The sequence below is a fragment of the Sesamum indicum genome, linkage group LG1 (assembly GCF_000512975.1).
Source record: "Sesamum indicum cultivar Zhongzhi No. 13 linkage group LG1, S_indicum_v1.0, whole genome shotgun sequence".
NCBI classification, from domain to species: domain Eukaryota; kingdom Viridiplantae; phylum Streptophyta; class Magnoliopsida; order Lamiales; family Pedaliaceae; genus Sesamum; species Sesamum indicum.
This window is the reverse complement of record NC_026145.1, coordinates 14786410-14812272: the sequence shown is the minus strand read 5'-3', so window position 1 is coordinate 14812272 and position 25863 is coordinate 14786410. Positions and strand designations below refer to the sequence as shown.

General features: G+C 36.4%; 4 protein-coding genes and 1 pseudogene across 4 annotated transcripts; 1 reads left to right on the top strand and 4 right to left on the bottom strand.

The window, feature by feature from the left end:
- On the bottom strand, window positions 5951-8244 carry LOC105167964 (annotated as a pseudogene).
- Window positions 11749-14219, bottom strand: LOC105167953 (probable pectinesterase/pectinesterase inhibitor 47). Its single transcript, XM_011087853.2, has 3 exons — window positions 13508-14219; window positions 12657-12996; window positions 11749-12454 (listed from the first exon to the last, which is right to left on the bottom strand). The coding sequence occupies exons 1-3, from the start codon at window positions 14174-14176 to the stop codon at window positions 11820-11822; spliced, it is 1644 nt and encodes a 547-aa protein (XP_011086155.1). The 5' UTR covers window positions 14177-14219; the 3' UTR covers window positions 11749-11819.
- LOC105168085 (NAC transcription factor 56-like) lies at window positions 16368-17137 on the bottom strand. Its single transcript, XM_011088019.1, has 2 exons — window positions 16894-17137; window positions 16368-16777 (listed from the first exon to the last, which is right to left on the bottom strand). The coding sequence occupies exons 1-2, from the start codon at window positions 17135-17137 to the stop codon at window positions 16368-16370; spliced, it is 654 nt and encodes a 217-aa protein (XP_011086321.1).
- On the top strand, window positions 18631-19761 carry LOC105167944 (putative B3 domain-containing protein At5g66980). Its single transcript, XM_011087842.2, has 2 exons — window positions 18631-18865; window positions 18942-19761. Exons 1-2 carry the CDS (start codon window positions 18737-18739, stop codon window positions 19236-19238), a joined length of 426 nt encoding a protein of 141 aa, XP_011086144.1. The 5' UTR covers window positions 18631-18736; the 3' UTR covers window positions 19239-19761.
- Window positions 19538-25863, bottom strand: LOC105167934 (protein SAD1/UNC-84 domain protein 1-like). Its single transcript, XM_011087830.2, has 3 exons — window positions 25772-25863; window positions 22636-23729; window positions 19538-20134 (listed from the first exon to the last, which is right to left on the bottom strand). Exons 2-3 carry the CDS (start codon window positions 23635-23637, stop codon window positions 19829-19831), a joined length of 1308 nt encoding a protein of 435 aa, XP_011086132.1. The 5' UTR covers window positions 23638-23729; window positions 25772-25863; the 3' UTR covers window positions 19538-19828.

Sequence of the window (25863 nt, the reverse complement as noted above, 5' to 3'; positions counted from 1 at the left end):
CTTCAATTTCTAAGTCTTCATTTCTATCTTGACAACCCTTTTTCACGTGCAAGATGTCACTATAGTTTCGCAGCATTATATACTCATTACGGGTATTGTTTGTCTTTGTGATCCATTTATGTCTTTTGTAACATTTTTGTGTGCTTGCATAAATGTGTATTCTCATTTTTGTTTACCTGATATGAAAAAGTATTTATTGAAATGAAGAACAGTAACAGGACAGGAAAGAGTGCATTGTCCCTCTTCTTTTTTTTTCCTTTCAATATATCTCGTTAGCAAGAGTGGTCCTGGATTGATTTACTTCACTAGAGGGGATATAGTGAGGGAAAATGAGTGGTGAATTGATAAAATCTGATAAATGCCTTGGGTGGTTATGATCTTCTAACCAACTGGTGTAGCAGGTTTCTGTAAGGATCACGATGTCAACAAATATATTTTTATATATTCTAATCAGCTACTGCATTTCTTTTTCAATTTTATCGACCACAAACTTAAGAAGTTTTGTTGAATGACGCCGCCCCTTGTTCCGACTTTCACATTTTTTTGTCTATGCGTCTTTTTTCTTTTCTTTTTGTGTGTGTGCATGTGGTGTGTGTATTTGTCTGTATGTGGGTGGGTGTGTGTGCGTGTGTTGTGTGTGTGTGTATCGGTGTGTGTGTTGGGGGTGTGTGGGTTTGTGTGTGGGGGGGTGTGTGCATTCTCCTTCAATTTCTAAGTGTTCATTTCTATCTTGACAATCCTTTTTCACGTGCAAAATGACACTATAGTTTCGCAATATTTTATACACATTATGGGTATTGTTTGTCTTTGTGATGTTTTTGTGTGCTTGCACAAATGTGTATTTTCTCATTTTTTTTACCTGATATGAAAGAGTATTTATTGAAATACAGAGCAATAAGAAGACAGGAGAGAGTGTATTGTCCCTCTTCTTTTTTTTTTCTTTCAACATATTTCGTTAGCGAGAGTGGTCTTAGATTGATTTACTTCACTAGAGGGGATATAGTGAGGAAAAATGAGTGGTGGATTGATAAAATCTGATAAATACCTTGGGTGGTTATGATCTTCTAACCAATTGCTGTAGCAGATTTCTGTTAAGATCACGATGTCAACAAACATATTTTTATATGTTCTAATCAGCTACTGCATTTCTTTTTCAATTTTATCGATCACAAACTTAAGAAGTTTTGTTGAATGATGTCGTCCCTTGTTCCGGCTTTTACATTTCCTTGTCTATGCGTCTTTTTTCTTCTTTTTTTTGTGGGTGTGTGTATGTGTGTGTGCGTGTGGTGTGTGTATTTGTGTGTGTGTGTGTTGGGAGGGGTGTGTGTGTGTGTGTGTGTTGATGTGTGTGTGCGTGTGCGGTGTGATTTTGTGATTAATATTATTTAGTTTCTGGATCAACAGGGTGTGTGTGTGTGCGTGTGGGGTTGGGTGTGGCTGTGTGTGTGTGTGGTGTGTGCGTGTGTGTGGGTTGTGTGTGTGGTTGTGTGTGCGTGTGGGGGGTGGGTGTGGGTGTGGGTATGGATGTTTGTTGTCTGTGTGGTATGGGTGTTTGTTGTCTGTGTGGTGTGTGCGCGAGTGCATGTGTGTGTGTGTGTGTGCGTGTGAGGGGTGGGTGTGGGTGTGGGGGTGTGTGTGTGCGTGTGTGTGTGGAGGGGGTGTGTCAGAGTAAAACATGTTTTACTTCCATTTTGAACATAGAAGAAGTAAGGTGTTGCTTTTATCTTTTGCGCCAACAAATGCCTTCTACGCCTTATTAGATTTGTCATTCTCATTCAATTTCTAAATCTTCATTTCTATCTTGACAATCCTTTTTCACGTGCAAGATGTCACTATAGTTTCGCAACATTTTATACTCATTACGGGTATTGTTTGTCTTTGTGGTCTATTTATTTCCTTTGTAACATTTTTGTGTGCTTGCATAAATGTGTATTATCATTTTTGTTTACATGATATGAAAGAGTATTTATTGAAATGAAGAGCAATAACAGGACACGAGAGAGTGCATTGTCCCTCTTCTTTTTTTTCCTTTCAATATATCTCGTTAGCAAGAGTGATTTTGGATTGATTTAATTCACGATATAGTGAGGGAAAATGAGTGGTGGATTGATAAAATCTGATAAATGCCTTGGGTGGTTATGATCTTCTAACCAATTGGTGTAGCAGGTTTCTGTTAAGATCACAAGGTCAACAAATATATTTTTATATGTTCTAATGAGCTACTGCATTTCTTTTTCAATTTTATCAACCACAAACTTAAAAAGTTTTGCTGAATGATGTCGCCCCTTGTTCCGGTTTTTATATTTTCTGGTCTACGCGTCTTTTTTCTTTTTTTTTGTGTGTGTGGGGGGGTGTGTGTGTGCGTGTGTGCGTGTGGTGCGTGTATGTGTGTGTATGTGTGTGGGTGTGTGTGATATGTGTGTGTGCGTGTGGTGTGTGTATGTGTGTGTATATGTATGGGTGTGTGTGCGTGTGGGGTGTGTGTGTCGGTGTGTGTGTGTGGGGGGGGTGTGGGTTTGTGTGTGGGGGTGTGTGTGTGTGGGTGGGGTGTGTGCGTGTGTGTGGGTGTGTGGGTGTGTGTGTGTGTGTGTGCGCGTGAGTGTGGGGGGGGTGTGTGTCAGGGTAGAACATGTTTTACTTCCATTTTGAACATAAAAGAAGTGAGGTGTTGCTTTTATCTTCTGCGCCAACGAATGCCTTCTACGTCTTGTTATGTTTGCCATTGTACTTCAATTTCTAAGTCTTCATTTCTATCTTGACAACCCTTTTTCACGTGCAAAATGTCATTATAGTCTCGCAATATTTTCTACACATTACGGGTATTGTTTGTCTTTGTGGTCTATTTATGTCCTTTGTAATATTTTTGTGTGCTTGCATAAATGTGTATTCTCATTTTTGTTTACCTGATATGAAAGAGTATTTATTAAAATGAAGAACAATAACAGGACAGGAGAGAGTGCATTATCCCTCTTCTTTTTTTTCCTTTTAATATATCTCGTTAGCAAGAGTGGTCTTGAATTGATTTATTTCACTAGAGGGGATATAGTGAGGGAAAATCAGTGGTGAATTGATAAAATCTGATAAATGCCTTGGGTGGTTATGATCTTCTAACCAATTGGTGTAGCAGGTTTCTGTAAGGATCACGATGTCAACAAATATATTTTTATATGTTCTAATCAGCTATTGTATTTCTTTTTCAATTTTATCGACTACATACTTAAGAAGTTTTGTTGAATGATGCCGCCCCTTGTTCCGGCTTTTACATTTTCTTGTCTATGCGTCTTTTTTCTTTTGTTTTTGTGTGTGTGCGTGTGGTGTGTGTATTTGTGTGTATATGTATGGGTGTGTGTGCGTGTGGGGTGTGTGTGTCGGTGTGTGTGTGTGGGGGGGGGGGGGGTTTGTGTGTGGGGGTGTGTGTGTGTGGGTGGGGTGTGTGCGTGTGTGTGGGTGTGTGGGTGTGTGTGTGTGTGTGTGCGCGTGAGTGTGGGGGGGGTGTGTGTCAGGGTAGAACATGTTTTACTTCTATTTTGAACATAAAAGAAGTGAGGTGTTGCTTTTATTTTTTGCGCCAACACATGCCTTCTACGCCTTATTACATTTGCCATTCTTATTCAATTTCTAAATCTTCATTTCTATCTTGGCAACCCTTTTCACGTGCAAGATATCACTATAGTTTCGCAATATTTTATACTCATTACGGGTATTGTTTGTCTTTGTGGTCTATTTATGTCCTTTGTAACATTTTTGTATGATTGCATAAATGTGTATTCTTATTTTTGTTTACATGATATGAAAGAGTATTTATTGAAATGAAGAGCAATAACAGGACAGGAGAGAGTGCATTATCCCTCTTTTTTTTTCTTTCAATATATCTTGTTAGCAAGAGTGTTCTTGGATTGATTTACTTCACTAGAGGGGATATAGTGAGGGAAAATGAGTGGTGGATTGATAAAATCTGATAAATGACTTGGGTGGTTATGATCTTCTAACCAATTTTTGAATTGGTTGCTAGCGACCACTACAAAATCTTGTAGTTTTGAACCCTAACTTTGGTGTGTTTAGCCATTTTGATTTCCTTCCTGCAATAGCGGTCTCTATAATTTTCAACCTTGAATCAAATGGTAGTTTCTGTAGCATCACCTTGATTTTTGGGTCTCGTATAGAAGAGGGAGAATGGTGCTTTTGCTCAGGAACAATTAATCAGTTATATATGTTGTATCTGATGTTTGACTCATGTTTGTGCTTACATGTGGCTTACTGTTTATCAGATAAAGAACTAATCATTGACATGCCCAAGTTTCTGTTACTTTTCTGCCTTCAGGTACTTATGGGCAATTTCATACATATTTGAGTGGTAACAGTTTCCTAGTAATGTGGTTTTGGTATAAAAGAAATCAGGATATTAGGCCTATAAGTTGTTGAATCTGTGGTGTTGCTTGATAAATGGCACAGTTGTTCATGTGGCTCTTCTTTAGAAAGTGAATGATTACTTTACTGAAATGAGACACTAGCTTTAACTTTTTGGAAGAGAGGTAAGTTTCATGAAATAATCAAAATCTATTACAAGTTTTTGTGCTAACTTTGTTAAAGGTTGAGAAGTCTTGTGTGATTTATGTTTCTTGTCACTTGGGCTTTTGCCGAAATGCCTTAGTAAATACAAAGCTGACCCAGTGTTGATTGCTTTCTGTTAACCATCACATGTATTTATAGCATTTTGGATTTTGGTTTACTTTTTGAGCTCATGTTGCTTTTGAGCAGTATGGGTAGTTGGATTACCTTGAAGGTACTTTTCTATTTTTTTTTGTTTTTTTTTAAGGAATTGAAGGCACTTTACTGAATTCGGTAAATTGCAGGTATAAATTGCAGGAATTGAAGCGCAGGCGAAGAAAGAGGAAGAGTAGGAAGGAGAAGAGGAGGAGGAGTCACCATCATTCAGATGATGATTCTGCTGATCTACTACATAAAAGGAGGAGCAGGAAGGCATATTCAGACTATGATTCCGACGTCAGTGCTTCAGATGATTCGCGAATGGGTAGGGGTAAGAAGCGGTTTGAGAAGAAGTCAGGAAACATCGCCATGAAGAGGACTAGCTTCTACAGTGGGTGATATGTCTTGTGCTTTTAAGGTTCCTCTAAACTGCTGCTAAGTGTGCCCTATTCAATCTTTAATTTGGTGGTTGATGAGCTTCTTGATGAAAACCATTTTATCTTAGTGGAAAATGCATTAGTTCGGTGTATTTGTTGTTTTTCAATTTGATGTAATGTATCATTTTAATTGCTTTGTTCTTCTGGTTGAAAGAATTATGATATTTACTGAGTATGCTATGTGTGATTCCGACATGTGATCGATCATGTTAGTTGAAATATTGCAATAATGTTTTGGAATTTTATTGAGTTTAAAGTTGTTTTACTTGTTGGTTGCTATTCGATACTTTGGTGGAAGCCTGCCTGTGGGTATCAAGAAGAGCTTAACCATAGCTGCTCTTTTAAACCCAGTACTATTATTGGAGCAAAGAAAGTTGCAACATTTCCAGTGTGTTTTATATATATAATTGTATTAGGGCAATGATTCTGTGATTAATATTATCTAGTTTCTGGATCAACCTCTCTGAAAATTATGATCTGGTGTAGCAGGTTTTTGTTGAGATCATGATCTCAAGGAATATATCTTTATATGTTCTAATCAGCTTCTGCATTTTTTTTTCAATTTAATCGACCACAAATGTAGCATCTCCTACTCGCTACATCTAATTATTACTATTTCATCCTTTCTTTAATCAGAACTCATTTTATAAGTAATTATCTTTCAACCACTAAAATAAATTCTAATTTATCAATATAATATATATATATACCACAAAAGGTAATAGATACCTCCGAAAGTTTATATTTACCCTCAGGTGGCATCACTTCCACTGAAACCACAGTAACAGGACTGGAGCAAACACAGGAAATGGCAAACTTAGTAGGTGCATTCATTACATATCCTTCATGAATAATGTCTTAAAAACACCCGAAACCACAATACAATAGCAGTCAGGGAGGCCTTCCCCAGCTCAGTACAAGCTAAGTCCAATGCATGAGAAAGCACCCTGATTAAGCACACCCCGTTATCTACAATTATGCACATACTTACTACATTTAGGAAGTTAACCTAATTAGAGAGCGGCACAAGATGCGTTGTGGCGTTTGACAGCCTTATGTAGAATACTCTGCAGCACTCTTCCCAAGTAGTAAAACAGGAATACTCCAGTTTCAGAGGTACCACAATGATACTTCTTGCTTCGATAGTGGATCTATAGAATAGTCAAGTGGTGCAAAATTGAAAGGTGAACCGATTCTGAAGTCTACGATATGCTCGCCTACATCACCAGTGCATGAGGAAGTCTCACATGCCTGATCGTACTGGAATTCGGTTGATGGAAAAGCAGAATTACTCAATGGCACAGTGTTCTCTTGACAAGTGCTGGTCCCAGATACATCAGCTCCCTGTTTAAAGAAGTTGTCATCTCGCTGGAGCTGTATTGTCGACGGCTGTGGGTTCTGATCAACAAAAATGTCGAAATGGCCAGAATCAGAGCTACTGCTGTCCTGAAGATTGTTGTCATAGAATGACATAAGCTCAGCAATCATTCTTTCGCCATCTTCCGGAATCCCGAGTTCAGAAATATTCACACAAGTTGGAGCATTATTCATGGGCAAAGTCGAGACCTTGGATTCATTTGAGGGTGCCGAAGAGAGAGCTCGCTTCTCATTGTTTATCTGATAGGTCGGTGCACAGAGCCTTTCTGATGAACCAAAGCGGAATTGGCAATTCATCTGGTGATTGTTCCTCGACATTCGGTCATTAAATCCCATCCGATAATCACTGTGTGGGCATTGGGGAAACTCACAAGTGTATATGTTGGTTACTGTGTGCTTCTCAACAGAAACAGTTGTCTGTTTCCGCTTCAATGTAAAATCCGAATCTAAATTAAATATCTCTCCCTTAACTGGACCGAACGGCAGCATAATGGACTTATCTTTGGTTGAAGAAACACCAAAGTTGAAAAGATTCCCATCCAGGGGCTTACAGTCCACTTCAAAGTTCCCATCATCTTCTACTGCTTCGACATCATAATCACTGGTATCGCTGATCAGAAACGATCCACTCCCAGCAGTCAAGGATGAAGCTGGACAGCTATCTGGATATAACTTTCTAGACAAAGCCTCCTCTTGGTTAATAATAGAAAGCCATGTTGCACTCTCCTTGGCCGTCATCTTATCCTGCAGGCATTTAGACTGTCGAACGAGCTTCCGAATTTTGGCAATATCAGGTGATATGTGTTTGATTACAGCTGTAAGAACCCCAACCTTCCATGCCTTCTTCAAATCATGAGGCTTCTTATATGGAGGCGGTCCTTGGTCCTTTGGCAAACCTACTTGAGGCCACCATTCTTCGCCCCCGGTAGGCCACCAAGGTGGGGGAACACCCTTTTCCAACGGGAACCGCCTTTGTGGTGGATTGCAGTGCTGCATCAGAGCCGACAACAGCGACCCAAGTGTTGTGTCCTGGAGCTCTAGAAGATTATGAGGAGTCGAGGCTGCTGTACTTGAGTCCTCGATTTTTCCAGGAACTGAATGCTCGGCCTGATACTTAGCAATCGCAGCAGGGCCATTCCTATCGAACCGGACTTTCTCCTTCCACCATGCTCGGAGATTATCAGAGGCTCCGGTCACCGGTTTTCCCTTCTCAGGAATGATTCCATATACAAAACCTTGAGCTTTACAAACCTCCATCATCTTCAGCATATACTTCAAGATGCCATCTTGGGCACGAGACATCTTCTTCCTCCGTGCTTGCTCCTGGGAATAACGCTGCTTTGTGCTATCATCACTTCCATCCTTACTCTTCTTTTGCTCCTTAAGCCGCCTCAAGAGCATCCGGTCTCTCCACATCCGCCTTTCTAGTTCATCAACATCCATCTCCTCATCACTGTAGTCTTCATCCACCTGCCCAACAGGTTCAACCTCTGGGGAAACCTCCACCTCTCAAGCAGGTCCAGAGAGAAAATCAAGATGGTCACAAAAGCCCAGTTCGTCGAATATATCCATTTAGCTGGAACGGGCAACAACCGTATGTATCCCAAGCTGATTTTTCTCTCTCTCTTCACCCCTTAATAAAGACAATACCCGATATTTAGGCGTAAATTTGGCTTTTTCCAGATAACATATATCAAAACAAATCCTCCAAAAATCCCAGAGATCTGATCCAAGAAACGAGAAAAGAAAAAATCAATCAAACAATTTCACTAAACACTCAAATCCAATTCTCCCTCACATAAACCGCCATAAGTAACTATTTTGCAACAACAAAATAAACAGCCCCGAGTTCAATTTAAATCAACCCAGAACACAAAGTACTGCAAATTCTTGACCACAAACATATGAAAATATAAACAGAACCCTAAATCGTGCATTAAAGTCCTCCTAGACTCAGTGATCCACAAGCTCTCTTTAAAAATCCACCTAGAATCACTGATCTACAACCTCTCTCTAAAATCCTCCTAGAATTAATGAATCAACAAGTTATTAATAGTCACAATGAATACACACACACACACACAGGAAAAACCAAACATACAGGAAAAAGAAAAGAAAAAACAATTATAATTAACTTGCAAAAGACCAAATTGAATTCTTGCCTGTAACACGATAAAACACCTTAGAACAAGAACTTGGGGTCACAAAATTTGACTCAAATGCCACAGTACTCAAGCTTTAGAGTTCAAACACAATTTTAGAGGAAAAAGAAGTTGAAACTTCAATTTCAAGAAACAAAACAAAAAATTAAAAAAAAAATAAAGTAGAGGAAAATTTACCAATCTTTATCTTCTTTCTGAAGCTTTTCGAGGCTCAGCTGCCATCTGCCATTTGCTGTAATCAGATAAGAAAAAGCAGGGGGGGGGGGGGGGGGGAGAGAGAGAGAGAGAGAGTGGAGAATTTTTTGTGGGTTTGAGGCTTTGGCAAGAAAAAGCGACTGGAAAGTCGCCAAGAAATGGGAAATGAGCAGCATTAATTTGACATTTCGGTCAACCGACTCCAAACCTCTCTGCGTGACTTAATTACTATTGCCGCTCAATGGAAAGCCCCATAACTTTTGGATATATCACATAAGCCCCCTTCTACTTGCATTTTGGGATAATTACACCATTCCCCCCGAGGTATTGAATAATTATATATTAATCCTTATGATTCAAAAATTACATTTAATATTTCTGATATTTATTTTCGTTCACTGAATAGGTTTATTAGTTAGTCAAAATTAATAGAATTTGTTGATATTATCAAAAAAGAATAATTAAAAATTTATATTTACCACTTATTAATTCAAATGATTATTGGACAAAATTACCTTCATCTTAATACAGTATGAGTTCCTTTATTTATTGTTATTTAATTTTAAAATTAATTTATATCCCATTACATATAATAAAATTTTATTTTTTTAACATGAGATTTTAATCTTTTTGTTTGGCTTGTTCATTTAAAAAGTTAAAGTTGGGTGAAGTGGTACTTTTTATTTTGAAATATTTACAGAAATATTCTTTTTTCCAATTTTAATTCAGGTAATTGATTTGGGATTTTTTATCAACAATTATTTTTAATTTGATAAAATTAAAATTTTGAAGAAAAATGTTTTTTTTAATAATTTTGGAGAACAAATAATACAATTCAGTAATTTAAATTTTTAACTGAATGATTTAGATAAAAAGATTAAAAAGTATCTGAATTTTGTTAGAAAAATAAATATACGAATAAACAAAAATAAGTTATTGTTTGCTTAAACTTTACGAGCCTGACGTGTTAATTCTTGAAAAGACGTTTTATTAGAAAGAGTAGATATTGGATCTTAATTATAAGCCATCCAAACTCCGTGTCCGCAATCGACCATCAGCATCCTAAACGAGAGATTTGAGACGGGCACATGGCCTCATTCTCACAAACGGCGTCAAACGATGCGGTGTGTGACGTTTTGTTGTGTAAGGTAACGTCAACTTTTTTATGTAAGGACATACAATGACACACTATGCACAAATATCCAATGCTTGTGAGTTTGGAGAAATTAAAGTGGTCATGATCATATCATACTCAAATAATGAATGGGCAATTAATTTATATTAACATCCATCTCACCATCACTTAAATATCAAAGGAGCTTTATGTTATATAAAAAGCACATAGATTGGTTCTTTTTGAGATTATTAAATAATAATGTCACCATCAATTAAATATCCCAATAGACCTTTATGTTTAAATAAAAGGGTAGATTGGTTCTTTTTGAGAATACTAAAACATAATCTCACTATCAATTACACATATCTTATAATACACCTTTCTACATTAATATTTGTGAAAAGATGGAGTGGTCCTTTTTGATATTACTAAGACATGCTTGCATCTTGTTATTGGTTCGTACACACATAGTGATTACCAATTATAATTTTATTTTAATTTTTTATTTTTTTGTAAGAAATTGACAACTTAAGATGTATATTTTGTGGGTTGGGGAGATGCATGTAGCATATTCCGAGGACATAGGCCAGGTGATTAGTTGGTCAACCCTGTGTATTTCTCGACAGTTTTGAAAAAGCGTTTTTGATGATTTGATCTTAAAAAAATACTTTTAAAGTGCTCGGAATGTCACTTTTTATTCTTAAAAGTGTGTAAAACATAGTTTTAAGTCAAAAGCTAGACAAGCACTTTAGGAGTGCTTCTAACTGCTTTGATTTTTTCTTAAATAAATTCAACTTTATTTTAGAATGCTTTGCACTCATTCAAATCATTTGAATAATATAACACTAATAAGTTTATAATTTCACATATATAATATTTTATAAGTTTTATGTCATCTGATGTTATTTGAATATCATAGAAATATATAAATTATATTGCTATGATTAATTAATAAAAACATATATAATTTTGCAATCACGCAAATTTATTTGAACGAATAATCATATTACTTAGTGGAGCATTACTAAATTCAATTTTTTAACGGTGTTCAATATTTTATTAGTATAATGAGAAATATTTATAAAAATAAATAAATATTTTAATGGTCTTTAATCAATTAAACTTATTTCAGAAGTGATTTTTCTCCAAATAAAAGATATATCCCACAAATTCATGTTTAAATCACTAAAATCGTGGGGAGGCGATTGCTTTGTTTCTTCACTATTATGTAATTGACATTGGCTAATCATTTCAACTAATAATATTATCGCTATATTTAAAAAAAAAAAAAAAAAAAAAGGTCGCATGTGGTCATGAGATCAAAACTCTGACAAACAACCAATTGAATTTTCTCTTTCAAATTCTACTGTATTTCTTATTTTATTTAATATATACATGCTATCTGTGCAAAAATTGTGCCATTAATTTTTATTTAAGAAAAAATTTTATACACATACATTTACACATTAAATAAATTGAAGATACGACAGAAGTATAAGTGTAATTTTCTAAATTTCTCGATAATTTTTATATATCCGTTATAGAATAATCGGAAAATGGAAAATACCAAAAGTTCTTGTAAAGATTATGTAACAAAAAATGAAGTAATTAAAGCTGCATAATGTGCAGCACTTGGATTCAATATACATCAATTCTCTCATTTTTTAGGCAGGTAAAATTTTCAGAAATCATGTAACGAAAATTAGAAGAAAAAAAAAAAACTAACTTCAACTAATTATGAGATGAAGTGATGATCAGTACTGCAGCAATCCTGCAGAGAATGGAATGGTAGTATCGGGCAACCAGGTATCCCCCATAGTTAAATTATACACTGAAGTTGAAGGCTTCAGAAGCATTCATTACACTATAACCAGGCCACTGCACTCTCATGCTTGTATTAGCACCTGGACCATAATTCTCGTACTCTCCATAATAAAGGGTGTCTAATCCCTTGGTCCCGTTCCATTCCAACCATCCTACCGGATTAATGAAGCTCCCGATGTATGACTGCATGTACACGGTTCTTGAGTACTCTTTCCACGGCCTGCCAAGATAATTCGTGCTCAAACTTGATGAGTATAGGTCCATTGCTAAGTCGGGTGCAGCTTCGATGGTGCAGTTGTGGATGGATATGCCGGTGTTCTGGTTTGGATCGGTCCGGCCTTGGGCTGTGAAGGCCACCTTTTGGTTAGGCATTGGCTTCCGGGCAAAGAGATTGCAGTTTTGGAAGACGGCAGCAGCATTGCCAAATATGAAGTCCACAGTGCCGTAAATGTTACATTCTCTATAGAATTGCCTCAGGGAGTGGATGTAGAGCGTGTCTTGATAGCCTTCAAAGCTGCAACGGTAGAATGTGGAGAGATCTGCGTTGTTTCTCACTGCCACGGCTTGGTGCTTCTCTGGGCCAGCTGTGTTCTTGAACGTTATGTCGATCGCAACGAAACGTTCCCCGGAGACAACTGTGAATGACAGAGTTCAGTATGAATACTAACCAAAACGGTGGGGGATAGCATAAGGATTCCTATGGCTGACTAACAATAGTAAAATAAATTAAAAGTCTAATCCCGTAGAAATCAACACACACGTCAAAAGCACACGTTAGATTTGAACCTGAAATGTGCGTGACAAGATTCAATCTTGTTAACAAAAATGATTACTCACCAAAGGTGGCAGAATTGAAGGTGGTCCAGCCATCAATGACACTCCGGTTTCCAGTAATAACAGTGCTGTTGATCCCATCTCCAATCAACATTATATTCTTCTTGTTTCTTGGAACCACAACGTACTCTTCGTAATAACCTTGCATCGCATAGATGATGAAGTAGCCATCCTCGATCGCTGAGTTATTAGGCGCAAAAGCAATGGCCTCGTTTATGGTTGTAAAGTTGCCACCTCCGTAAGGGCTAACTGTAACAGTATCGTTGACATGAATTCCACCATCCATGTCTAGTTCTCCGAGAAGACGTCGGCCCTTGGGAGACTCCTCCGATGCGTGTAGGATCTGTTTTCAATGATGAACGGCCCAAGTGTTAATTATCACGAGAGCTTGAGTAGGGAGAGAGACCAAGCACATAACAAGTCTGAAGCCTTATCTTCCGACACAAAAAGATGAATTTTCTTTGTAGTGTAAAGGACTTAGAGAAATCAACTACATTAATTATGTAGATAAATGCTCCAAATTGATTGACAGCTTGAATTGCTTATAAACCCAAGACCAAATTCTTTTTTCTAGACAAAATCAATATCATAGAACCAATTTCAACCTCTCGCGATAAATTATGATCAAATCACAAATCATGTAAATATGATATATTCCATATTTAAATTTAGGTTTCACGATCCCGGAAAGATTACAAGAGCATAAATCTACAACAATGGGCATGTATATGTGTACATGTATTTTTTAAAATAAATTAATTACAATCATTTATTAATATGCATGAGGAGAAAACAAATTAACTGATAAAGAAATCACATTTATTTTTAGACAGGTAAAAGAAATGTACTCTTACCTCGATAAGCACGGAAGTGGGGAGTCGTGCCCAATCCAACTCCATCGCCCCCCTCCGCCCCGACACTCCGCCACCCCCCTTCCGCCTCCTCCGCCCACTGCCCAATGCATGCGTCACCAACCCAAGCGAAGCACTGTACATCGCAGCCGCATCTCCGAGCGGCGCAGCCAACGCCCTCGCAATCCCGCTGCCCGCATCCGCCAGCCCGTCGTAACAAGTCTGCTGATTTGTCACGACGGCGCTCAGCAAGCTCTGCACTCTGCCCACCAGCACGTCGCTCATGTTCTCCGCCGTTTTCAGCTCGCCGGTGATGGTTTCCAAGTAGTCGACATTGAGTTCTTGGAGGTGGTGGCAGTCATTGAGCGCGCTGATCTCGGCGTAGCTCATCAGGGACTTTTGTTTCGTGTTGTTTGCGAGGAAATGGAGGATGGAATCGGACAAGCGGCGGGCGTGTTTGAGGCTCTGCTTGACGGAGAATTTGCTGTAGTTGTCGGAACTCGCGGGGGAGTGTTGGAAGGCGGAGAGAATGGAGAGGCATAGCTTGGGGTAGAGGGTGGACCTGCAGGCAGAGGACGGTGGCTGCGGCGGAGAGTGGGCGGAGAGTGGTGGTGGAACGAAAGAGAGGATGAAGAGGGACGAGAAGAGAAGTGTGCAAAGTGGGTTTGGCATTTTGGCCTTTGAGTTTGATCGGTGATTTCTGAAGTGTACTGGTTATCAGTGAGGAACACAACACAAATACTTGACGGAAATTTTTTTTTATATTAATTATATTATATTTGTAATATAATTAGTTCAAATTCATTCAAATCGTAATTTGAATTAAAATTTTCCCATAGTTGATTCAATTTTTAAATTCTATATAAGAGAAATTGCGTGCATAGTCATTCAACTTAGAAACATTTAAATTTAGACATGACTAAATCGAATTAATTACATAATAAGTGTTATGATTTAAATAGTAACACTTTTTTATTGTGTAAATATTGATTAAAATAAAAAATGGAGTCCAGTTGATATACCCAAGACCAATTCACAATAGATCCAGTCACATTAATATTTGGAAAGAGTATTGCAGGGTTGAAGGGTTGGAAATTGGGATGCATGTGGCAGGAATTAAAACACCAGTTGGAGGTTTTCGCGCTTCTGCAACATGACGAGCATGTGCCACAAATTATACACCTTTCATTTAACTTATCACTCTATATTTTTCCTTGCATTTTTATGTTTTTTGATTAAAAAAAATTTATATTTTATTTTCAAAACTTAATTACCTCTATAGTCTTATAAAAAAAAAAAAAAAACAAATAGGTTATGGGTTGACATTTTGCATCCACATGGCCGTGGACTCACTACCACTGTTGGAACATTTCATGTGCGTCAAGCTGCAAGTTGTGCATCTTTTCCTCTCCAGTTATTACTTGGATGATAAACGAAGGACTGTTAGCCGCATTTTTCATTACCACCACTTTTATTAGTGTATAGTTGTTTTTGTTGCACCCGTTGGATGTTTTACATGGATGATGGACATGTATCCATCAGGTGTCAGTTGAATTAGTTTAAAAAGTAGTCTATTTAAACTGGGGTTGTAATATTTTTTTTAATAATTTTTAATTAAATGAAACTTCCTTCGATTATGAACAATCACGCTATTCTTCCTCTTTTGTTTTTGTGGTTTAATGATTCATCTAGCTGATCTTGATTGTTTCCAGACATGTTGATTCTCATCAACATCATCCGTGTTTTGTTAATGAACATAATCTTCATTTTCATCAACATTATCAATACTCTTTCCATTCTTTCCTCTTCTATTTTTGTCCATCTTGACCTCTTTTAATGATGAAATGCCAGTTGACGACTGATTCCAATTGTTTTCATCAGTGATTCCATCATCGATATCTTGTTTGTGAAGATTTGTAATTATCTTCATCTGCATAATCAATAGGCGCCTTCCTCTTATATATTTCTTCATCTTTTGTTTTTGTAAATTTTGCATAGATACCATTCGCTCAACATAATCTTCATTTTCATCAATCACTACAAGAAATTACAATATTACCGATTAACTATCAAGTGATAATTTTAAAGTTATCATTAATTATATATATTAAGTGACAATAATTTTTACTTTGTCACTATATAATTATTAGGGATAAAAAATGTGTATAAAATTGTTACTAAGTACAATGCATACACATCTGTTGTGACGACAACTATTATTATTTGTCATTAGATCGTCATTATATATGAGTCACTAATTATATTTAGTGACAACTTTGTTCACATTTTTTATCATTAATTCATGTTGTTAATAATTTTTAAAAAATAATAATAATTACTAAAATCAAGAAATTTCTTAGAACAGTCTTGTCATTACGTATATATAACAATTAACATAAAATCATATGATGAAGAGAAATTTGAACAAAAATTAGATTGTGACTCACTATAAATGTCTGAAAATAATACTCCTCCACTCCTCCTATAAATAAGTACAAATTGGGCCACCATGAACGTACAAATTGAACTGCAGACTGTATACCGCCCATCATTATTTACGGTTTCAGACAATCAAATTAAGATAGAGAAAATTATTTTTTTAGTCCTTGTATTTTATCTATTATTAGATTTAGTTCTATAATTATATTTTTTTAGTTAAGTCTTTCAAATTTTAAAATTGATGAGATATAGTTTGAGTTAGGGTTTCCTAAATGATTTTTCTTTCGATTAGATTTCGAAAATCAGTCGAAAATTGAGGACGTGTCATTGTTTGTATTGATGATGTTTATTGTATGTGAAAGAAAGCAAGAACCAAAGTGGATACAGAAGTACGACTCGTAGAAGTTGAGTTCATATGATCAATTTACATTGGAAAATCAAAAGAAAAAAAATCGTCGTCGTCTTCGACATGATCCATACTCGACTTTCTCTTCTTTCCCGATCTTTTATTCTTATAGATTTTGCAGAGAACCCACTGGTTCAACTGCATAGAAGTTGAGGCAGGCGTGTGATCCTTCTGCTCTTTGGTCAAGTATTCATGCATCTTCCATTCCGTTTTAACGCCGCCGGGATGCCTTCCCTCGTAGAAATCCAAAACCCTCTTGAACCCTATCACCTCGCCGTCGTTCTCCACTACTGGTGTATCTTTCCCGATCGCCTTCCAATACCCGTCGCCTGCCGTCCTCTCCGGCCGTTGCCCGTTCGGGTATCTGCGGATTCTTGGCGTGAAGAAGTACCAATCTTCTTGATCGTCCTCCAATTTTTCATGCATCGCTATATATATATACACAGGCAAGAAACTGAAGAATCTTGATTCAAAGAACAAAAATAGAAGGGGGAGGGGGGGGAGGGAATCAAATTAAGTTCAGGAAGTATATATATATACTGACCGATGAGTTGTTGAGGGTTGTGTTGGTACAACGCGACATCAAGAAAAAGCTTCTGAAACCCTTGTGGCAATGATCCGACGATGAGTTTGTGTCTCAGGTAAACTCGCACTAATTCGACGTCGGTGGGGAGAAACCTCATGCCCGGAGGCATAGGTTCCGACATGATTCTCTCGCAGTAATCGGCGCCGTTCATAAGGTTGTCGTAGTACTCCGGAGGGTGGTGGACTAGTGGCTGCTCCTCCATGGGTCTGTGGTGGCTGTGCGGTGGTGTATACATGAGTAGCTAGATCTATGGGTGGATGGTGAAGTTGATGATGTAGTTAGTTAGGTTGTATTAGGAGAGGATTTTCGAGTTGCTCAATGTTTAAGAATGTCTTATATATATATAGATATACATATACATATATATAGTGTGTCAGTTTAATTACTTGGGTTAATTATCTATTATCTAATAAACCGCAGCAGTTAATTAGAATATTGTGCATGTATTGTCAAGATTTTCATCATCTCGTGTTTTACTTCACACGATTTTTTAACCAACGTTGATAGTATTTTTGTAATGTTAAAATATCCATCACGACCACGTCACTTGAGCATCGGAGGATCTAAGTCGGGGACGCACCCGACGAGCCTCACGTGCTTTCTTATCCTCAGGGTCCAACATTGTTTTGGTAGAGTACATGACTGTGAACGAGATTGTCGTGGAAGATCACATACTTCGATCAAGATCAATATATATAAAAATTAATATAACTTTTTAGCCTCTTATTTAAATTTAACAAAAAAGAAAATAAAACTTTTTTTCTTGTCATGTTATATATATATCATCATCTGCCATATTGAACACATTAAAGAAATAAATGAGAGGTTGAGTAAAAAATGTGCGATTAGTAACTAAGTAAGTCGAAGATAATTAAATGCCAATTACCTCAAAAATTAGTGCATTGGGATATTTATAGACCCATGTGGACACTGTTGCTTGGGCTACGCGTCACCATCGAGATTATAGGCATCCTCAATTGTATGGCCCTCCTCGAATCAGGTCTTTAGTTATGAAACGGGTCTAGTTCATGGATGATTTGGCCCGTTTTTAATGATACGCGAATTTTAACCTTCCAAATGACGGAAATGCCCTTTATTAAGGGTATTTTCGATATTTTACTTGAGAGTAAGGATTTTCCCCATCATATATATATTGATAGGCAAGTATATGTATTTTTTGAAACATATAAAAATAAAAAGGATAAGTTACATAAAACATTGGCGTCCTGTACCAAAAAAATAAAAGTACACCTCTTGGTGGGGTGTTAATTGTAATTTAATTTAAGGTAAATTACAAAAATCTTCCCAACGATTTGTTATAATTACGAATACCCCTTGATTTTTAAAAAATTACAAATATCCATATCAAATGAAAAATAATTATGTAATCTCTAGGCGAAAAAATCAAAGCTCCTATTCTACCCCTTGTTGAATTTTTCCTTAAAATCATATATATATAAATATATATCTCTATATTATTATAAAAGAAATTTTTTTGTGTTTTGAATACTCAAATTTACCCTTTAATTCATTTCTTTCTTTAAAAAAATTTAGTCAGATTAATAATTTCAATATTTTTAATAATATCAAAATTATAATTTTTTTCTTTTATCTACCCACAACTTCATACTTTAAATGGAAATTAAATAAAAAGAGAAGTAGGCAAAGAATTGGAGTGGAGATTGGAGAGTGGAGAGTGGAGTCTCCTTATCCTACTCAAACTCCCTTAGTTAATTCAACTAAACTATTATATATAAAGACGAGAAATTAAGGGGTGCAGTGCAGAAGAAGAATTATAAGAATGGGAATGGCGGCGAGAGCGGAATCGAAAGGGCGGAGGAGAGGACGTCCCAACTCCAAGGAAACTTTTTCCAGTAATGGTGCAGAGTTCTTCAAAGTCTTCCTCCCTAATGTCACTTCTCACCATCTTGTACGTATATTCCCTTTTCATCTCTCTCTCTCTCTCTCCATCGCAACCGCTTTCTCCAATAACTTTTCTTCTACAGATGATACCGCCCGATTTTGTGAAGAAGTGCCATAGAATAATAAAAGAAAGGGTCACACTGAAAGATACAAATGGTAAAAAGTGGCACGTTGATGTGGAGAAAACTCCAAAGGGATCAGTTTTCCTCAAGAATGGATGGCAAAGCTTTGTGGCCCATCATTGCTTGACCCCCGGCGACTTCTTGCTCTTTCACTACGACGGACACTACTCTTTCATTGTCAAGATTTTCGGTACTAATGGATGCAAAAAGGAACCTCCTCCTACTACTACACATGTCAAAATTGAACCAGAGATTTAGGTCAAGCTTGCCTTAGTAGATAGCATTGTGTTTTTCTTTCCTATGTTATGTGTAAATACTAATATTATTTTCTCGCAGTTTTTCAAGGTTAAATGCAACAAACCCCTGTAAAATACATTACACAACAAGTATAATATGAGCAACATTGATATCGAATAATAATTTTAAACTTATCGTTAAAAATTTATATTAAACTTTTGTGAAATACCCATATCTCCTGCACAGCAGAAATGAGGTAGAAATAGGAAATCCTGATAGTAGTAAACAAACGACCTCTCTAAATATGTTCCAATTTAGTAATTGGTAAATCCACCAACAGGTATGTGACAAGATTTGATATGGCTGATGATGATACATTTAACTTACACAAAAGACGTGACAATTTTTGCAGAACATTTCTACATCAAGCTCCTAGATACGGAAGACAAACAGGGCCGGTAGTAGGTAGCATCTAGGACATGGGAACACGTAATCGGCTAAGAAATTTACACAAAGTTCACAAGATGAAACAACTCCTAGAGGATACATAAGCGAACTAAAATAAAGTGTGCTAAAAACAAAACACGAGTAACAAAGAACTAGAGGCTGCATCACGATTGCTTTTCCAACATTGGGACAGAGCTCGGTTCATGACCATGTACCCTTAGTCGGTAGATGCATGTATGAGTAGCACTCCCATGGTTGGATGTAAAATCAATCCTAATAGTGTCCACAAGATTAGATGATGCTGACTCCACCTTAAAAGTTTGAGCATGACTCTTCTCAAGGTCGTAGGTAAATTCAGTCAAAAGAAGCATCTTCTTACTACCAACTTCCGAATCAGTTGAATCTTGTTCTTGCAGCCATCCAGAAACTCTACAGTGCTTGGGGGCACTGGACCTATCATAAGCAACACTCTGTTCATAGAAGAGCAGATCCAAGAAAAAAAAAAGGTTAGAGGTAGTAAAAATAAGCAGAAAAACAACAATGCTATAACTTAAAGCATGAATGAGCACATAGTTTGATCACATGGAGATCAAATTATTACTACCAATCAAGGTAAAGGAAAAGGCAATATAAGGCGACAAGGACTTGAAATTCCTAATTGTGTGATGTAATTAACAGCAACATAAGTCCTGATGGGGGCACTTTTATTAAAGTTATTTGCACTATAAATTCAATCTAACAGACATAATAACTGCATTTCTTGTTGGCTGAAATTATCATGTCCATCCATCTGCATGTGAAAGACAATAAAAGTAGTGTTGCAGCCCAAAGAACAGTTAAGCACCTAGCAGAAAATCTAAAAGAAACTAAACCAACACTCACTAAATGCTCTGATAATTGCTTAAATGTAAGATTTGAATATTTCTACTTTATAAAAACTTATCGTTAGGCTTTATCTTATCGAACAAAATTAAGAGGAAGAACCTAAATACTACAGAATAGGGGGGGAAACTGAAAGAGAATCAATTAAATTACTGAAAATCGATCTTTGCATTGGTAATTATTCGGTAGCTGTCATAAGATAGTAGGAAGTGGTACGAGATTTGCTGCAGTTACTTGGCATCCTATGTCATCTCAGTAAGACAAAATGAGACAAAATGCGTTTGGTTGAGAAGTGCTTCTTTTTTAATATGTGATTAATTGTGACATAAAAGCATAATGATAATAGTTGATGTAATGTGTAAAAGGTGTTAGAGGTAAGAAAGAAAATGTAATGATTATAGTTGATGTGGTACGTTTTTTCTTAGAAGTACTGAAGTGTGTTAGAGATTTTTTTTTTCTTTGAGAGAAATTTTTCCCACAACCAAACAAAACATTGGCCTCCTCAAACAAGATGAGATGAAAACCATCCCCCAAGCAAGCGCACCCTATGTTTCTAAATCCAAGACTTCATTAGAAATGATTAATTGATAAAAAGTGGACTCAGCAGCCAAAACAGTCTAGCAGTTTATGCATGGGCTATCCTGTTCAAGAAAACTAAATTCATGATCCAACATCACAAGAAAAGTAACTGTAGTGTTGCACACATCCTATTCAATCTGGAAACACCACCAGATCTATTTACGAAAAGTAGGTGAAATTGCTGATAACCTACAAAATCACTGTAATAATCATTCAAACATGCCCCCCACCTAAGGCCATATCTTTTTCTGTAGCCAAGCACTTGCTTAACATTCACACAATAGGTGGCATTGAAACTTTTGCCTATACCATATACAAAACAATCTCCAACAAACTAAAACAAAATACAGAGAAGATCAAATAACACGAAAATCTGAGAAGCATGTTATATAATATCAACTCTCTTCTATGTCATTCTTTGACTAATAACTACTTTCTAGCAGCATTAAAGGATTTTTATCTTTGAATAAAGCAACAGCAGAATTCTCCCGCCCATAATTCTGCTTATTTTATAGCGGTAATCTTCAGTTTACTAACATGCAAAAGAAAAGTCTGCTAGCACACCAGTATGAAATGCGATCATATAAATGTGCCGAGAGACATGTCATGTTTGCCTACCACAGAGTAGCAATCCATGTTTCAGAGAACCAGGTGACCTTATATGCTGAAAATTTTCATTTTGCCAGGTCCTTCGACAAAGCTTAGGGCTTAAAATTTGCATTGGTTTTTACCCAAAATAAATAAACAACACATATCATACTCCATTTGTTTCCTCCTTTGTCCGGTTGATCAACAGAAATTTACATACATTCAAGCCAGAAAAAGATATATGAGGTTTTGATGCAAGAAATACTTGAAAGGGTGTGATCTGAGTCCATTCTTTGTAAAATTCCATAAAATGTTTCTTCTTGCATTCAGTGAGGAATTCAGCCATTGCAAATATATAAATCATAAAGGTGGACCTCAATTCTAATTTCTAGTTGGTTAGACTGTTAACAGTCAATTTTAAAGATGAAAGCAATTAAAATGTCTAAAAAAGACATCATAAAGAAGATATCAAAAGCCACATAACCATGAAGTTTCTTCTTGAGAAAAACTTGTCCACAACCCCTTCACCAAGCATGCATAGATACAAACATACCACTACAGAAAATTAAAGGCATCAAATTTGATAGAGTTGCAAAGTAATTCTCACATTAAAGTTTCCTTCTGAGATGTAAATCAGGTAAAGTGTTAAGCAAAATCATCATGAAAAAAGTTGTCCAAATAAACTCCCATCATCCAAGCACTAATCAATCTAGTAAACCATTTAATAACATCAAATGTAGAACACAAGAAACACTGGGCTTTGGATAGTAAAGTTTACTTCAGTAATGCAATACATGGAGGCAATGATGCAGTACAGAAAAAGTGCTCCCAACATGTTATGTTCACATAAAATTAACCCCTGAGAAAAAACAGCATAACTATAAGAAGTATAAAATCGTAGACAACAGAGTCAAATGATTACCTCAGCTACATGTTCCAGAGTCACAGCTTCTGGAACAATGGCAGACCTTAGCCTGATTTCAATAAAGCCACTGCTCCCTTTGAGAGGAAAGCATTGCCCAGGCTCCCCAAAGCTTGGCCTAATCATCTTTCCCGCTTCAGGACTAACCCTATTCAGAAACCAAACCCCACCACCATATGGCTCCGAATGCCTCAGCACCCTGCCCCCTCCTGATGCCAATGCATAATCCACCATACCCAATCCATCAGCCGCATGCCTCTCAATTTCCTTCTCCACAATCTCCCTTGCATAATCCCTAATCTCATCCAAACTAACCTCACCACGACCAGGGTTTTCCATGGCCTTTTTGAACTCCTCAAAAAACTCACCAAAGTCTTCCTTTGACAGCAAACTCTTAGTTCTAAACTCATCCATAAACTTCTCAAAAGCATCACTTCTTGCATCCAATGCTTTCAACTTCAAATCCATTTCGTCCCCCTTCTTTTCCACTTTCTCATCAAACTCCCTCCTCACCAAACTAATCTCATCCTCGAGTTTCCGATCAATGGCATTCACCTGAACCTGCATTGCCTTCACTGTCGTCTTAACAAACTTCTCCACCTCAGCAAACCTCCCGTCAAAATCCCCGGAAATCACTGAAAAATCTCTCGTATCAGGGCCCGAATTCAACACCACCCACCGAATCATCTGCACAAACCCCAATATAACTACAAGTAACGCTAAATTCTTAGTGAGAATGCTAACTGCAGTCAGCCATCGCGGCTTCGTTGACTTCCGGGCCAGGCCAGACTTTTTCGACTGGGTTTGGGCCGGGGTTTTCCTCGCATCCCTCAAAATTGCAGCGGCCGTGTCACCGGCTGTCAGCCTGGCGTCTTTATTTTCAGCCACTGTGACATTGGCGGCGGCTAAATCTGGACCCCCAGTGGGAGGATTCTTCTCGACTGCTCGGCGGCGAGTGGTTGGCCCTTGATTCGCCGTAACGGAGACGGTAGATGCGGACATTTGAAAAAATCTGCAATTCTTGGTACTAAGCCTAACTTTCGAGGCGAATTTTATCCGATGTGATTGTTCAATTTAAAGACGGATCAAAAACCCTAAAGAAAGAGGGAAAAAACAGATTGAAAACTTCAGATTAGAGTAGGCAGAGAGAGAGAGAGAGAGGGTATTGATTAATTTATAGCTGCTTCGTAATTCTGAAGGAGCGGTTCCAAATTTTGAATTTCATCTCTCGTGTCCCTTCGAGTAAAGAAGCAATCACTTTTCCCTTTCTTTTTTCTTTTTCTAATTATTTGCTAATGGCTCACATTTAATAATCTACATCTTATAAAAATTAATTTAAATTTTTTGCCCACCCGGATCTTATAGAATCAATTATTATAAAATTATTAATAATTAATTCTCAATCATTTTATTTTAGTCATTCCTTAAACTTAAGTTACTTAATCTTTGCATTTGGATTAATAGGTTTGAATTTGATGTAAGAATTTGAAGAAAGTTTTTTAAATAAATTCATTCGAAAAAAATTTGAAATCCATCAGTATTCAATAAAATATAATTTATAATTAGAATTGAAGGTAGTAAGAGCCACGATGCCTAGTTCAATTAGCGGACTTGAAGCCACATGACTCTAAAATCACATGTTGTATTCTAATTTAATAGTAGATGTTTTGTTTTATAGTGCGTATTACTTAGATATAATTATATAATATTAATTATCAATATATAATTATTATAATTATCATATTTGATATACTAATTGCAATCAACTTATTAAAATAATAATAATTCATCGTTGTCACTTCAAAACAAAATTAAAGTAGCAAGATAATAAGGGTGCTTTGATGAACTTTTAAAGTACGAAAACAACCACACTGAAGTAATTAAATAAGGATAATTACACCTCATTCTCATGAGATTTGGTGTAATTACACGTAAATTTTCTATAATTTAAAAAAATTATATCTAGCATCCTTGAGATTTGATTCCGTCTAACAAATAAGTCAATCCGTCAGTCAAAATTAACTGAATTTGTTGATATTAATAAAAAAATTGAATGAAAGCTGACATTTATCCTCGATTGACTTATTGCATATCAAATATTTTTTTTTGGATTAAACTATTCTTATGACGGTGAATATATATCCCCTCACATGCATTAATGCGTGAGAAAATATGAAGGTAATTTGCAAATTCGGTGAATTTTGACAACGGATATATTTATTTGTCATACGGAAGCAAATTTTGATAGTGCTATATATAATTTTTCAATCTATAAAAAATTTACGTATAATTACACTAAACCTAAAAGCAGGGGAGCCTAATTATTCCAATTAAATATTTTACAATTTAAAATGGGCCAGTGGTGATAATATTTCAATATTACACAACTCCAAAGAATCCATAAAACTAAAATTCAGTTAGAATGAAGCACAATTACAATAATAAACCATCAAACTGTTGCATATACTATGAACAACCTTTGGCCCATTGATTTAAAAATTATATTGTATGGATTAAGCCTGTTTTGAATTTGGGTACTTGAGAATTTCAATTTTGTTTGAGTTTTTACATTCTTTTTTATGTTCAAGAGAAGATCAAAATATAGATTAAAGTTGTTAATGGGCTGCCAAAGGAGTCTATTTGGGCTTGATGGGCTTCACTTGTTATTGCCATCATTTTTATTCACAAACCTCCAAACAACTACTACTCCTTGACTTCAACTTTTTACAGTTGGTATAAAAAATATTAATTATTTCTAACCAAGATAATTTTTCTTAGTATGTGATTCATTACATCATTCAATATGTTTATATTACAAGGGTAATTCAACTCGTTCATGATTCAAATCAACGAATACATTCCAGAAAAACAAGAAACTAACAAAGAAGTAAACACGTACTCACATTCTTATGGCTCAAACCCACAATCTCTTGTGATAATACAATTTAAGTCGTTAAATAGTGCAGCAATTCAGACACGACGTTTCGACTGTAATTTCATTATAAGGAGAACTGACAACGATGTAAAGGGTGTTTAACCGAGCAACGAGCTCATAAGCTCTTTAAAAGAGACAGTCACGTGGCACAATAATGATACTTTATTTTCAGTATAAAAAAATAAAAAATAAAAAACTTACAGTATGGAAGCTTGCAGAATGAAAAAGAATTTTATCTTCATTATGAGGAGAGAACAAATTCCATGCGCTAGTTGTGGAACTTTTGTTCTTTT